Here is a 15927-nt window from a genome sequence, read left to right as displayed (position 1 = left end):
GTTTTGCTTCCCACTCGGAAACGTTCTGCGAGAGCACCCAATGTTTCCCTGTCGCGATAAGGTGACGTCACTTCAACATGGCGGCGCTCGTAGTGAAACGTCATAGATATATATACTACGGTGAAATGTAAGAACAAACGATAGGTTTAAATCACTCGAGTTTTTTTTTTTTGTTAATAACTAATATCGATAAACAGCCTTTTATTTATTATAGAAAAGAGTAAGCAAGCACCTCGTGAATCCCACTCGGAAATGCTATTTGCGAGAGCTCCTATCTTTCCTCGTCGCGCTATAATGACGTCGCTTCAAGATGGCGGCGCTCACAGTGAAACGTAAGAGCAAGAAATAATAGCAGTATTTAATAAGGGCTTTAACAGTCACTCGAGAGTATGTTTATATCTTAAATCGATAAATAATGAGTGATAAATGATAATTAGATTTTGTCATTTTTAAATATATGACTAGTTGAAACTAACTCTTGAATTCTAACATTCACTTTAAACATAAATGAAACGTCAAACTAATTAAAGTGTATAATTCTAGATTTGTAAACTGTTAACAGAGATACAGACACACATCATTTGTTTCTGTGTCTCAGTCTTATTCTACACCTTACCGCCAGGTGGCAGAATCAGTTTCTCTAACTGTGCAAATGTAGTTGAACCTGTTTGTATTTCTCACTCAATCACACAATGAATTCATTAGTAGATTATGACTGTGACAGTGAGGACAGTTTAGAATCAGAGGACACGCTGACAGGGAAAAGTGTTAATTCAGTTAAGAAGTCTGAAGAAACAAATCAAAGCTTTCCATTACACGTGAAGAGGCCGGAACCAGAACCCCGTCTCTACACGTCAGAACCAGAAGAGTATAAAACCATGTCAGGTCCGAGGTGGCCCGGGTCAACATGTCCTGTACTACAAACTTCTGCATGTTTAAAAAGACCCCAGGTCACTCCCGGTGGACTGAGACCGTACGTGTCAAAGAGACAGAAGATGATCTCGCCACCTGCGCCAGCGGCGGCTCAGCTCACTGAGACTTCACCTGACCTTCAGGGTGCAGACATGTACCGTCTCTCAGAAGTGTCCGAGGCAGTGAGGCCGTTCCTCGGCGGGAAAGCCGTGAGAGGAGAGCTGCCTCGACGTGTTCAGCATCAGCTTCGTGCTCATCAGGGCCCGGTGAACACGGTGCGGTGGTGCCCGGTGCCGCATCTCAGCCACCTGCTGCTCTCAGCTTCCATGGACAAGAGTTTCAAGGTGAGAGTGTGACCTTCAGAGTCAGGCTTGGGTTCTTCGCATCTATAAACCTTAAAGAAATGGAGGGTATGTGTCGAAGCAAGTTTATTTAGACTTTGATATATCTCAGTTTGTGAATATTGTTCTCTCTTTTGGCTTCCACATTAAGCTCTGCAATAGAGTTTCAAAATCATTTGGTTGAAGTTCAACATACAGTAAATAAAAACAGGACCAAACTGGCATCATGGCTCTGGTTTTTGGCAACATAATGTTTGTGCATCCCTTTTTTAATGCTGCTATAAAATGACTGTATTCATACAAATGATGGTGTGCTGTGTTTAACCATGATGGTAGGATTTGTTGTGATGTTGTGAGCCTGCACGCAAGGAAATTCCTTTACTATGACCTGAACAAGGTTCTTTAACTATCCATCACTGTCAAAGTATTTGCATTAGGACCCAGGAGACGCTTCCACCCCCTGATCCTTTATTTATGAATGGCGAATAAATACTAAGATGTGGGAATGATCAGAATGCACGTCTGTTTAGAGTTGTGTGTGTGTGTGTGTGTATTTACATCCAGCTTTGTTTATGCATTAGTAAGTTCGTACTTTTAAATCAAACATAAATCTAAGTCCCATAAAAAGTTTAACAGTGTGACTTGTCTTGCTGATGATGTCACAGACGATCCCGAGTGCAGACACCAGACTAAATCCCCGTCAAATACACAGCGTCAGCTCGCTTCAGACATTAGTACAACCTGTTTATTTATAAACAAGGCTTCCTGGAGTGCGTGTGCGTGCGCGTGCGTGTGTGCATGCGCGTGCGTGTGTGTGTGTGATGCTCGTGGAGTGTGTCTCCTGCTTTTCAGGAAGGACAAGGTGAAGGAGACAGGTCCACTCTAACACACACTCTGCATCCTTTCCTGAGGTTTAGAAGAAGCTGTGCTGCCATGTGACCTTTTTTTAAATAATCACATCTGTAAATATTCAGGATTGAGCTTTTTCGCGGTGTGCAGGGGACATTAGTCTCGCTTTCACAGCGCACGTGTTCAGAGAACGAGCAGAGCAGATGGTGTGATTTATGCGCGAGGCGCTGCTGGGGTGCAGGATCATTTGCAGTTGGTGCAACTCATCCAATTTCTTCTCATTACTCATTTCATCCCTGAACTGTACTAATCAGTGTGCAGTCTGATTACTGCTAAATTAATGAGCCTGTGGTTCCCAGTAATGAATGAAATGCTCACTGTGTGCACACGGCCATTGAAGCGGTTTTATCTGACCGCTCTGTATTCACCACTGAAGGTCAGCACTTTGGAGTTGATCGTTTGTTTTGATTTTGTTTAAGGATAAGCGCCGCGATGTTAACGTGTGTAATTAGATAAGCTTTAAATAACCAAGTCAAGGTTTGTGTGAGTTGGACGTAACGATTGGAGAAACAGTCTCACACTGATGAGCTTCTCCTGCTTTTGCATTTCTTTTCAACGAGGTTCTGTGTGTCATCATGAAGTCTGTCAAGGTCAACATGAAGTGCAGCATTATCACTGAATCACTGATTTATTTTTTCATAATTGTTAATAAAAACAGTTCAATCACCTAAATTTTAGATGATGGTAATGAAATAAAATAACGAACTCTTATAAAACATGCTAAAGTGGATGGTGGTGGATGGAGGTGGTCGTGTCCTCTTACAGCCCTACATGTATAGAGATGTCAACTCCCCAGTGTTCACCCCAACAGGTTTCAGGATTTTTCAGGTAGGGTTCAATTGTAAAAGGATCTTCAGGGGCAAAGGGTTAAAGCTCTGGGTTACTGATCAGAAGGTCGGGGGTTTAAGCCCCAGTGTACAACCTGCCAATGTTGAGCTCTTGAGCAAGGCCTTTAACCCTGTGTGCTCCAGGGGGCGCTGTATCCGTGGCTGACCCTGTGCTCTGACCCCAACCACCTAACTGGAATGTGTAAAAAACCATTTCACTGGGCGGAAACAGGTGACAACAGGGACGGGAATCACTAGGGCCCAGCCAATTCGGAATAATCAAGATATTCAGGTATCCAGTTCAACTTGTTTTGTGATTCTTCAAGCATCATAAGAGTAAAAATACATATCTTCATATACTTTTTTGCATTTAGTTTTAATTCAAAATTTGGAAAAATAATTTGCTCCTACTACAGTGGACGCTGCTACTGTGTGAATGGTTCACTGCACCACCTGCAGGATTGTAGAGGTACTGCAAAATTTTATCCCCTTAAGTATAGCGGTATCTCAGCATGCAAGTTTAATCCGTTCCGTGGGTTCTGAGTTCTTCAGGCGAAATTTCGTATTTGTGAAGCGCATCTCCCCGTAGGAAATAATGTTAATGCTGATAATTTCCCAAAATTTCAAACATTATATTTGTGCAAAACATTTAGTAAAGACATGTAAATGAAGTAAAATATGAAATAAATAGACATTAAACCTTACATTAATCTATGATTTCTCTCGGCACCAGCTGCTTTAAAACCCAAACTGAAAGCGGTTTCCTTTTCTTCTTGCTACCGTCCTTGATAACATTCTTGGGTTCCGTGGTGCTATGTCTTTACTAAATCTACACACAAAACTGACGCAAACAAGTTTAAAACAAGTGTATATAATTTGTGAGGCTGACGTTCATAAGCCGCGGCCCCGCCGTACAATCGTATGTAAATTAGAGTTTGGAGTCGCTGTAGCGATACATGAATCGCCACACTAAAGGATCGCCGTACATCACAGAATCTATTTGTTTTCTCATCTCTGTGTGTGACAAATAATAGAATCTTAATATGTAACGAGCTCAGATCGGAGTGCGATTCTGGGTTCTGGAGTTTGTAAGCAGTACTTTATGTTTTTCACTGAAGGGCAGTGTTCCTCTGGTCAACCTTTATGGCTTTGAGCCACATCTAGTTCAGGATGAAGAAGATGAAGATGTTGAAAATTTAAATGAGTCTTAAGGTACCTTAAAGACCACCAGGTTTATTCAGGAGGTGAAAGGCAGTAAGCAAAGGTTTCTAAGGCACTTACTGTTTTTTTTTTTTAGCTGGTTTTAATTCTCCTGATCGTTCGCATCTTTGCTGTATATTCCACCCTGACACGTGGGAGCATGATTGCTGTTTATTTCCCGTCTCAGACTCTATCGAGGTCTCATTTGTTCCTGCCCTTCTTGATAAGAGCTCTGCTGCATCCCGTGATGCCGCGTCTGTGCTGCGCGCCGTTCAATAATGAAATTCAGGGAAAGAAATGGATGAGTCTCTTAGGGAGCTTCAGAGCTGCATTCTGCTTGTTAAATGAGAGCACATCATTAGTTAGGCCGTACATCTGACAATAGATCCCCGCGGGCACGCACGCCACCGAGGAATGGCAGGAGAAAATTGGCCTTCACTCCTCTAGCTGCTGGCTTTGGAGAGGTTTTAGTTACTGGGCTTCGTTAGACTGAGGATAAACAAAGCCTCCTGTTCAGCTCAGACTTTAATTGAATTTTTGAAAGAAATAATCATTTCTTTTGTTGTATTTAACATTAGACTTTTCAAATACAGAGATATTACATAAATAATTTGACAGCCATGGTATACCAGGTAGGTAGACTTTTTATTTTTTATTTTCAAAATGACGTCTTTATTTCAGGCAGCGTTCAAGATCTCTGTCATGTTTGTGAAGTCATTAGGAGCTGGAAATCAGGTTACTGTAATTATGGATTATTTTTCCTTTAACTGACATGTTCTTTATATCAGGATAATAAACATTCACTAGCATCAAAAACCTGCATTAGATTGTGGAGTGTAGTTTTGGAGATTTTGCTCTTTCAGCCCTGGGGTGCAGGTGGTATTCCAGTTTATCCCAAAGACATGAGGGGGAAAAATATATATAATTACATATTATAATACTTTTACATCGGAACCTTTTCCCCTACAGTAAGAAAAGGGTTGTGAAGACCTCTCCTGTTGTTCTCGTTAAATGGTTGCCACTGTGGACCATCCAAAGCATTTAACACGGCACAGGTTTTATGCCCCTAATGATGAAACACTATCGTTATTGCCCTACATTCAGTCTCTGGGTTCTCTGGGTTTGGGGCACTGGCTGGGATTTGACCTCTGCCCTCGCGCATGGCTGATGACGAGCCTACCCCGAGCCAACAATACCGATGTGATTCCTCTATAACTTCCTTTACAAATGCACATTTCTCATTTTTTATGGTGCTGTATTAAAATGAAACATTAAACTAAGTAAGTTCTTTGGTTAGTTGTGTATTAAAGTCTGTTCTCATTGAACACAAATAATTAATTCATTACAGTCGCCTATGTTGATCAGCCAGCTGCTGCTCTACACCAAGTCTCTTTTCTGATGATGAATAATGGATGAGAATTCTGTCAGAGAGCAAAATGATTAATGATGCACAGCGAGACGTTCCAGTTCGTCCGGATCGACTGAAGCAAAACATGACTGCGCTGTAACTGAGGAAATCTCATTGTGTGAAATATCAGGAGAGGTGCGTACCAAGTTCAGTGATGTGAACTTAACTCTTAATTAGACAAGTTCAGCGTCATTAGTCTGAATTACCAAAAAAATAATTTCACTTAAATCAGCGCCTAAAGGAGTTGTATTTTATCATTTGTTAAGGCGTGCTGAGACTATTCCACTGTTTAGTTTATATTTTATTTGTCACATTTACATGTGAACTACTTTCTTCACATATCTCAGGATGTGGGCTGGCCTCAGAGCACAATGTCACCCCTGATACAGCGCCCCCTGGAGGAGACAGGGTTAAGGGCCTTGCTCAAACGGCCCACAATGGCAGCCTGGTGGAGCTGGGGCTCAAACCGCCGACCTTCTGATCAGTAACCCAGAGCTTTAACATGATGAGATCCAACTGCACTAAAGAAGTGTTAGAGGCCAGGATAGCCACAGGCCAGGTTTGATGAAAATCCGTGAGAAAATGCCTCACAGCACATCGGCTCACCGTTCAATCGTTTCAGTCATCCAGCCATGCTTTCAGTATCCATCAACTCTGTCTGCGTCAAGCACGATTTGGGTCGAGGCTGTGCAGGGAGATGCATTACTTGTCTGATCTCACTCGACTAGTTGGGTCAGATGGGATGTGATTGTGTTCTAATGTACTGAACATGTGAGGAATCTTTCACAGCCTTGTCTCTGCAACATACAGTAACAGCAAGATATATATTTTAAAATATAAACTGAAGACATCTGAGTTTGAAATTAAAAGATGAATTTGAAAACACAGATGATATTCACATCTACGAGGGACGTTTCAGTCAAACCAGGACTTGTTGCCTCATGAGCAGAAGAATGAAGGTGTGAAGGTGATTGACGTTTACAGAAGGCGTCGGGTACAGTACGGTGATGAGAAAAACATCTGAACGGCACAAACGTTTTAAACAAGGATGTATGTCCATGAATGACGATCCCGACTGACGATTCACGCCTGATCTTTGATAATCGATGCTGATGACGCATCTGTGTGTGTGACCTGTACACACACTCATTCACCAACACCACTCGCACGTTACAGGAACTTGGCTGGGAGTTATAGCCACAGTGCAGTCCTAACCTCGCTTCAAGACATTTACACACGTTCAAGCCATTAAAGGAGTTCCTGGGAGGCCGGCGTTCCCGACATGAAGCAGGAAGTCCGACCTTGCTGGAATCCAAGCCTATTTTTATTTGCTCTTATTTGTTTAAAATGTAATCCTTTCATTCATGTAGAAACCGTGTCTTACTGAGAGATAGGAAACGATACGATAAAAGCTACATTTCTTGCTGTGAGAACTCCTAAGGGGAAAGTCACATCACTGGCTGTGTGGGAGTACAGCAGAGTACAGCATGTTCGGTTCATATCTGGTCTGTTCTGATGATCTGTCGAAGTTATATTGCTTGCAGATCAAAACGTGAACCGGGTCTGGGCGGATCAATAAGTTTATTCGTTGCAGACGGTGATGAAATGCCTTTAACGAACGTGTCCTGGCAGTTTGTAGCAGTTAACAGCTGTGATGTTCCTCAGGATGGTATCTGACAAACAAACATTACTAGACAAAATCAGACCATAGCAGTACAGCGTCAATCAGTCGAGCTCCAAACCAGACTGGACGGACTGCGAGGTGTGTGTGTGTGTGTGTGTGTGTGTGTGTGTGTGTGTGTAGAGTGTGTGAGGAACAGCATGGACTCAGACAGCGTTGTGTACAGTGGGTTAGAAGGAGAACAACAAATGTGATGGAAAAACACCACAACCCCGCCCGTGTGTATACATCAGTGGAGGATCTTCAGTTGATGACATTTTCACTCGAACCTGTTATAAAGACAAGAGATAAATGTTAAAAAATTACGTATGTGATTAAGTATTGCACTGTATGTCCTGCCGGAGCATCATCTCTGATCTATATACGGCTAATATAAAATGTCACAGAGGGCAGCTCTATTTTTTGAAGCAGCAGATAAACATCTGTGTAATATAAAGCATCTTGGGGACAAACATCAATCTGTTAATTACTCAAAAGCCAAGATCTCGTCGATGTAACACGTTAATTAAGGTTATTAACAATTAACATCATCTCTCTGTGGTTGAAGGTCTGGGATGGTGCAGGAAGTGGGCGGTGCCTTCAGACTTACTCCGCCCACTCCGGGGCTGTACGAGATGCCTGCTGGCTGCCATGCGGGCGACGCCTCCTTTCTGGCTCTTTCGACAACACGACCGCTGTGACAGATTTAGAGACGAGTAAGTCATGTGATCCATCTGTGATCCTTCTGTCTCCATGCTCTCAGAGATACCGCACTGACATTTCATACAGGCATTTCATACTGTGTGCTTTGTGGCACAGAGGAGCACGCCGCAGTTTTGTCCGTGATAGGACAAAGTGCAATGTAAACGTTTTTTAATTAATTAGCTTAACTTAATTTTAAAGACAGTATATTCTGTGCATTTCTTTTACCTACAGTAGATCAGAATCAGATTAAATCAATAAAATCGGGTCAGTTTTTTTTTAATGAAGGTAATTAGTAGAGGGAGTTTATCACTTCTCCTTCTTGTGACTTCATGGACAGTTTTGTGTAATATCACCACCTAGTGGACTGGAGTGCAGTGTAGAAGTTTTTGAGCAATGCAATTTAATGCTTATTATATATTTTAAATAGTTTATTTATTTTAAATATAATAGTTTTTAATACTTCAAAACCTGTAACATTGCAAACAGTGATGAGGTGGAAAAGTTGTCAGTTTGGTCCATCAACAACAATCTGATCCTCAACAACACAAAGACCAAAGAACAGATCACAGAAAGAATAAACAAATCAGACATGCAGCCTTTATACATCAGCAGGGACCGTGTGGAGCGGGGGGAGGGGGTGTGTGGGGGCATTAGGGGAGTTGGCCTTCTTTACCAAAAGAAAGACCTGGAACACAAACACCTCAGCGCTGGGACATAGCAGTGGCGTTACCTCGTGAGGATCCCCTGGAAGAGCAATTATTCAGAGAAACTGTTGGTGTCCTTCCACCTCTGCTCCATAGAGGGCGTGCTGACCCTCTGCATCCCCGTGTGGTTTGAGAACGCACTCCAGAGGATCATCAGGAAAACATTGTCGGCCTCCCCCCCTTCCCTGGAGCCTTACGGTTCCTACTGCCTCAGGAAAGACCGTAGCATCCTTAAAGCCTCGAACCACTCAGGGCATCACCACCGCTGGCCTCATGCAGATGTTATACAGCATCTGTTAAAGCACGAACAGACAGACTGATGTAAATATGTGTGTGTGTTACTAGTGCACTATTACCGCACAAAATTTTTTTACTCCCCAGCCGAATGTTTTAACCCCCCTCCCCCCTTTAATATCTGTGTTATTACAGTACCACTTAATTATTTAGTTTTTATCTGGATAGTTTTAATAGTTATTTGACTAGTTTTATTTAACGTTTATGTTGGGTAACATCACCTTTATTTATTAATTTAATTATTTAAGTAAATTATAATTTATTTATTTTTTATTATTATTTTTTGTTGCTGTTTTTAGGTGGTGTTTTACTTTTTGTCAGCTAACGCAGGAATCACAGCATTATGGGATTGCAGTCAGTTTCTTTGTACTACTGTAGTACAATGACAATAAAATGAACCTTAAATACAGTAGGTCTCACCTTCTGCCCCGCACGTTTTAGTGTTTTCCCAGCTCCCAGCAGCCCTGATTTAACCAATCAGCTAATGATCAGCCTCTTCTGTATTAAAGTGGGCGTGGTAGAGCAGGGAGAACACTAGAATATGGACCATGGTTGGGATCCACTGCCGTGAGAAATAAAGCTGCTTAAAAATAAATCAGGCAGTGACCATTAGTGCTGCTGAATCCAACTGAATCGAAAATCACAATGGGCTAAAAATGAATCATCGGTCCATGTGTAATTCCCAGCTCAAACAAGGTGTCGGATTACAGTCGGATATTTTTGTTAAGAAAATATTTCCACATGCCTGAATAACTGCAGCGAAAAGAGACGATTGTCTTTTTAGTTTAGTTTTTCGACAGTGACGATGACGACCCGCGACTGTAAGGGTCAGTGCTGCTTTAATAGCTAATTAACACTAATTATCAAGTTATTCAAACTAAAACAGAACTAATACAGACAAATGTTAAATTAACAATTAATTAATGTAACTGATGATTGTTTCCTGTTTCCTGGGATTAAACTAAAGTATGTAGATCACTTTTCCTTCTTTGCTCTCAGTTTGATTGTGTGTTTATACACAGGTATTATAGTCAGAAGTGATGTAGTAATCATATGAATTGCATTGTTTTTTAATTGTATTATGTCTGTTTTTAGGTCAGGTGGTTGCCCGGGTGGATAACCAATTCAAGGTCACGTGTCTCGCCGTTCAGCCCACGGACCCCGCCCTGTTTCTGTCTGGGGGATTCAGTCCTGAGGTCAAGGCGTGGGATTCCCGAACCTGTAAGGTAAATATAAAAAAAATATTCTTTCCATACAAAGATTTGTGTTTGGTTTTAGCTGTTTATTTTCACGAGTTAATAACGACATACTGTATGTCTCTACTCTATTTCTCCTATTACATCTAGGGGACGTGAGATGGCATGAAAGTCACTCATTATTTTTGCCTTTTCTGTTGCTACAATTTGAAATTGCAGCGTGGGCGAAAAGGCGCGGGTTGGAAAAATACCAGACTGTCCTAAGGGTTTTTTTTTTTATTATTGAAATGTCCCTGTGGCACAGATCAACTAAACCTGCACCTGAAAAATAAAACGTCTCCTGAAACTCCTTAAAAAACACGTTCCCTGTGTGTTATCTTCAAGCAGTCGCTCTTTAGATCAGTTTACTTTCATTTTATTTCATCAGTGCCTCCTCTCTGCACTTTGTAAACACCAGGTTCATTTTTAATTACTCTTAATTATGCTGATATGATTGACACTTAATTGAATATGATATCCTTATAATCAGTTTTCTCCTAGTTACACTTTCCCGTTACTCCATAGGCATAATCATGCACAAGATGACATTGATAAATAACAGTCTGTGCATGAACACGTGCATGTTCCTGCTTCACTCACAAGCATGCGTGCACGTAAATGGTTGATAAATGAGACCTCTAAGTGCTTCTGCTGGAATGTTAATATAAATAGTTTAACAAGGTTTTATGATCCCAAGTCGGCTTTCAGGGGGGAAAAAGTGTTTTTTAAAGGTCAGCAGGTCTAAAGTAAAAAAAAAAAGAAAAAATAGACAACCCACGTGCACAACCGTAAGAATCAAAATGATTTTGAGAGTGTTGAGCGTGGTTTAAAGCAGATATGCAGTCCTAGTTGATTAAGAATCGGTCTTGGAGATGTTGCAGTGATATTTCCCGTCTGCGTTTGTTCAGATGGTCAGAGCGTACAAGGCTGGGATTCAGCAGACATTAGACATCCTGTTTCTGGGTGAAGGGAAAGAGTTTGTGAGCAGCACTGACGTGGTCAGTCGAGACTCTGCAGATCGAACCCTCATAGCCTGGGACACGGTGACCACCGCCAAAATCTCCAACCAGATGTTTCACGTAAGAAACTTCACATTATACAATACATTGTCTGAATGCATCGTGTTCCTTTTCTCATCCTCAGAAGCCATTTCATTTCGAGTGCGGTGCTGTACTGTGGACAAAACCTGAAATAAAAAATGTTTAACCATCTTTTTCGAGATGGGACTTAATTAATAACTCGCCATTTTTGCATCAATTTACATGAATTAATTACGCTGGTTTTACACTTTGCTAATCTACAACAGAGTTCAGATCTACATTACGTGTCATTTAATGGAAAGCAAATGTGTGAAGCAAACTGATCTACAGTACACGTGCTCTAGAAATAAATACACAAAATACATAACGAGGTGTCCGGTGCTGATATGCGTCATTATCTGTGATCAGGCACAGACTTTTTTACTCTCCGTTTATCTCTTGTTCTCCCTACAGGGTCATTTTCCTTTTTGGCTGCCAGATTTTGACCCGTTTAAGTCAGTTCTGACACGAGCCCCGCAGCCGAAAGTGCTGACTAGTTAAAACCTTTCATGTCTGTCCTCAACAGCTCTGGCACGTTAGGAAGCCCAGGAAATATGTTAGATTACCATCTCGGTGGATTAAACACTTGGTTCAAACGTAATTAATGATTTAGAAACCATGAAACCATGCAGCGCCTTTGGCTAGCTAGCCAGCTAAGCTACACTGCCGCTCAAAAGTTAGGGGTCACTTGGAAGTTTTGTTTAGTGATTTTTTTTTACATTCTACAACAACACTGAGGATTTCATTTTGATTTAGGCAATTATGTAACAACAACAGCATTAACAGTCGGTTGTTATTTTAAGATATGAAGGTCAGCTGTTCTGGAACAGTTCTTATAAGAACAGTATCAAGCCGAGTGTGTTAGTAAAACCCATCAAGCTCCATGATGAAGACCAAAACTGAGCTCTGCTGCAGAGGAGAAGTTCATTTAGAGTCACCAGCCTCAGAAATCACCAATTAACAACTGAGATTAGAGCCGTTATGAAGCTTTACAGAGCAGAAGGAGCAGATATACATCTCAATAGCAACTGTTTAAAGGAGATTATTGTGTGTTTTGGATAAACGCCTTCAGTGTTGTTTTGCAGTGTAGAAAGAAATAAACATCAGGAACAACCAAGAGGTGTACAAACTTTTGAGCGCTTGTGTGTCACCCATGTTAGTTAGCAGAGTGCTGTTTTTATCGCCATGAAAATAATTTCAAACCAATCGTAATGTACTACCAAATGAAGTGTCAAATGAATCTCTGTTATTTTGGAGTTGACTTTACCTACTGTGTGTCCGTGTGTGTGCATACGGGAGGTCGTGTGATAGTACAGCAGGGCTGCGTTCCATAACAATAACATTTGTGGAATGCAGGTGAGCGTGTGACAGTTCGGTCTCATGAACTGTTTAACGATAGTGAACGCAGCCCTCCTGTAGTCTCACATGAGCTCCTGTGCTCTGTTCCTCAGGCAGACGCAGCAGAGCAGAGAGTCAGTCACAGGAATAAAGTTCACCGCATAAAACATAACACGACTGCATAAAACTAGTCGCAAACAGACCACTAATATAACTTAAATGTATATCAGAATATATCAGCCTGTTCGTTTTTGCTTATGGTGCAGGAGCGATACACGTGTCCCAGTCTGGCGGTTCACCCACACGAGGACGCCTTCGTAGCTCAGACCAATGGGAACTACATGGCACTCTTCTCGTCCCAGAGGCCGTACCGGATGAACAAGAGGAAGCGATATGAAGGACACAAGGTTAATACGTTCTCTGCTTGCATCAGATCCAAGTGCGCTGAGTTTAATACCATTGATTTAATACCAGACCTCATTTCTTCTGTATTTCCCTCTACTGCTCTTATTTAATGTCAGTTTAAAAATGTCAAAATTAAAACAACAGAATCACAACCGTGACCCCCATCTTGTCTGCATCTGTTTTCTGCGTTAGGTGGAAGGCTACGCAGTGCAGTGCGAGTTCTCTCCAGATGGAACCGTACTGGTGACGGGGAGTTCTACAGGATCTGTGCACTTCTATGAGTTCCAGAGCACACAGAGCTTACTCACACTCCATGCTCATCAGCAGGCGTGTGTGTGTGCGTCCTACCACCCTGTAATACCTGCTATGGTTGCTACGTGCGACTGGGGAGGAGAGATCAAAATATGGAACTGACGACCTTAAGGACTTATTTTACAATTGAATTGTATTACATTTTTTTTAAATAACAATAAAACTCAATTGTTTTATAAATGTCTTATGCAGTGTGAGCATGTGCAGATGTCTACTCAAAGTCTACTCGTTGCTTTTGTGGTGTCTGGCTTGGAATCTGTGGCTTTGTCCACATCTAAAGTAGTATTTTTATAAATGAGGTTTAAACGAAAATTAAACACACACGCTTTCAGTGGATGCCAGAACAGCAGGCAGAGATATAACCCTCACTATAAAGTCATATGGGCCAATCAGGAGCATGAAATAAAAGTTTTCACAGAGTTCGTCACACCACACTTGCCATGTGGTCCAGATCTGGACCCGAGTCCGAGTGAGAAGCTCTATTATAGTTATGGCTACAGAGTTTAAATCATTAAAGAAAATCACTGGCATTGAATGGGTATAGAAAAAAATACATTAGTGTGCTACTTCTATTTTTTTTATAACAGGTTTTTGCAAGCATGGAGTGGACAAAACCTTCTATTTGTTTTTTTTTTAATGACTCACATTTGTACAGTACTTACACATTCAGAAATGATGTGTCACGCTCGTGTTGAAAGTATGCAGGTGTGTTACAGTGGCGTTGGCTCTTCCTCGCCAGTGCCAAGACGTCAAGCCTACAGAGTGAAACCTCGGATTGCGAGTAACGTGGTTTGCGAGCGTTCCACAAGACGAGCAAAGATTTTTAATAGATTTTGATTTGGAAAACTTGGAAAAGTCTTTTGCCTTCACAGACAGACACACACACACGCTCTTTCTCTCTGCTCTACACAGAAACACTGCTGTCGCAATTCTTTTCAAAGGTAAAGTGCAGGTTAATTTGTTTTATTTTTACTTTACAGCAGTGATTCCGTTAGTGGGTCACTTAATCGAGTGTCATTAGAGATTTCTTGTTTATTTTTCTGATTAAACAGTGTTTCTGTTGTGTGCGTGCGCGTGTGTGAAAAGAGTGGAGGAAGGGTAATTGTGTAAGACAAGAAGGGGGAGAGGGGGAGGGGCTCATTACTTTAGCTTCACATACACAGCGCCTGCGCGCTTAAACGGAAACATATCTGTCAGGATTTCTTTTTACTTTATATTTTGTGTTAGTTATTTTTATGTATTTATATTTCTCATGGGAAAATTCAATTAGTGTATTTTGAAACACGAGCCGCTTCCGGAACGAATTATACTCGCAATCCAAGGTTCCACTGTACAACAAAATCACTGTGTTCATATTTCTAATGCAGAAATGCAGTTGCAGTTTTTAATCAGGTAAAATATTATAAACAATATTAATAGTGACTAAAGCATGTGTTGGCTTCTCATTGCTAGCTGGATGAACCTAAACCTTTACACCATGTTTCAGCCTTATTCCGGCTTGTTCCTAGATTCCCCATCATATTTCTGTATAACGTACAGTTCCACAAAACACACCTCCATATGAGCTGTGAAGCTTATGAAGACTCGCATTACAACTACTGTACACACAGCACGCACTTCTCCATAAGTATTGGAACGGCATTTGGTTTTGAAATAAAAGAGAATGAGACAATAGATCTGAATTCCAGTTTTCATTTCCAGATATTTACATCTAATTGTGTTAAAACATTTTAATTGGCATGTTTTTGTTTGAACAAAATTTTTTCAACTAATAAAAAAATGACCGACCAGTTTATTTTTTTTTCTTAGTTCACAAAGTTGAGTCATTTGAGAACTTGGGAGGTTTGGGAATTAAAACAACCAGAAATCCAAAACCAGATTATAAGTATGGATAAAAGTATGTATATTTTGTTATTTTACATACATATACACAAACTTTGATGCAAAAAAAAAACTTTTTGGAGTGAGAAAGGTGCTGCAGTATCAGTTTTCACACTTTGCCGACACGCTGCCTCGATAGCTTTTAAACTGTTTAATTGTTAAGAACCACTTCAGTACTGTGAGGAAAATCGTACCAACTGATTGTAGGATATTTTTTTACATACACGAGGACTTTATACGGCAAACATTTGGCTTGATGTTAACGACCAGCTCAATACTCATCTCTTCTCTGTTGAGTCAGAAATTCTACATAAATGAAACAGGGGACTCAACAGGGAACCCATCCTCATCTGGGTGATAACGGATAGCAGGGATTGATCTAAACTCATACTGTGTGTTAGGAGGCTGGAAGTTCAGTATAACAGTTGATGTTAATTGATGTTAATATGGAGTCCAGGTAGTTATTGGAGACTCAGGTAGACTTGTAGGAAGTTCCAGTCCTGAACTATTGAGCAACTGCAGCCAAGTCAAGTCCTCAGAGAAACAGCTGTCAACATCAGTCGAGGCCAGGTAGAGTGAAACCGTCCCCAGACACTGGACGCATCCCAAAGAGACACACGGGGCGGAGAGAGGGGGAAGAGAACAGAAGAGGAGAGATAACAGGTCTGATCACAGTCACATAATGTATAATGTAAATGTATATTAACTGTAGAGTGC

At 41.1% G+C, this 15927-nt stretch overlaps 1 protein-coding gene across 2 annotated transcripts; it reads left to right on the top strand.

Annotated features, from left to right (window-relative positions):
* The first annotated feature begins 96 nt into the window (after window positions 1-96).
* wdr25 (WD repeat domain 25) lies at window positions 97-14938 on the top strand. Of its 2 annotated transcripts, none has more exons than XM_053509310.1 (6): window positions 97-1256; window positions 7826-7973; window positions 10056-10186; window positions 11104-11274; window positions 12879-13051; window positions 13210-13398. In XM_053509310.1, exons 1-6 carry the CDS (start codon window positions 693-695, stop codon window positions 13262-13264), a joined length of 1242 nt encoding a protein of 413 aa, XP_053365285.1. In that variant the 5' UTR covers window positions 97-692; the 3' UTR covers window positions 13265-13398. The 2 variants fall into 2 exon arrangements, with proteins under 2 accessions (XP_053365285.1, XP_053365284.1); XM_053509309.1 differs by having other exon boundaries at window positions 101-1256; window positions 12879-13019; window positions 13210-14938.
* The last annotated feature ends 989 nt before the right edge of the window (window positions 14939-15927 follow it).

This window comes from Clarias gariepinus, chromosome 13, assembly GCF_024256425.1.
Source record: "Clarias gariepinus isolate MV-2021 ecotype Netherlands chromosome 13, CGAR_prim_01v2, whole genome shotgun sequence".
Lineage (NCBI taxonomy): Eukaryota > Metazoa > Chordata > Actinopteri > Siluriformes > Clariidae > Clarias > Clarias gariepinus.
This window is presented reverse-complemented; position numbering and strand designations above follow the sequence as displayed.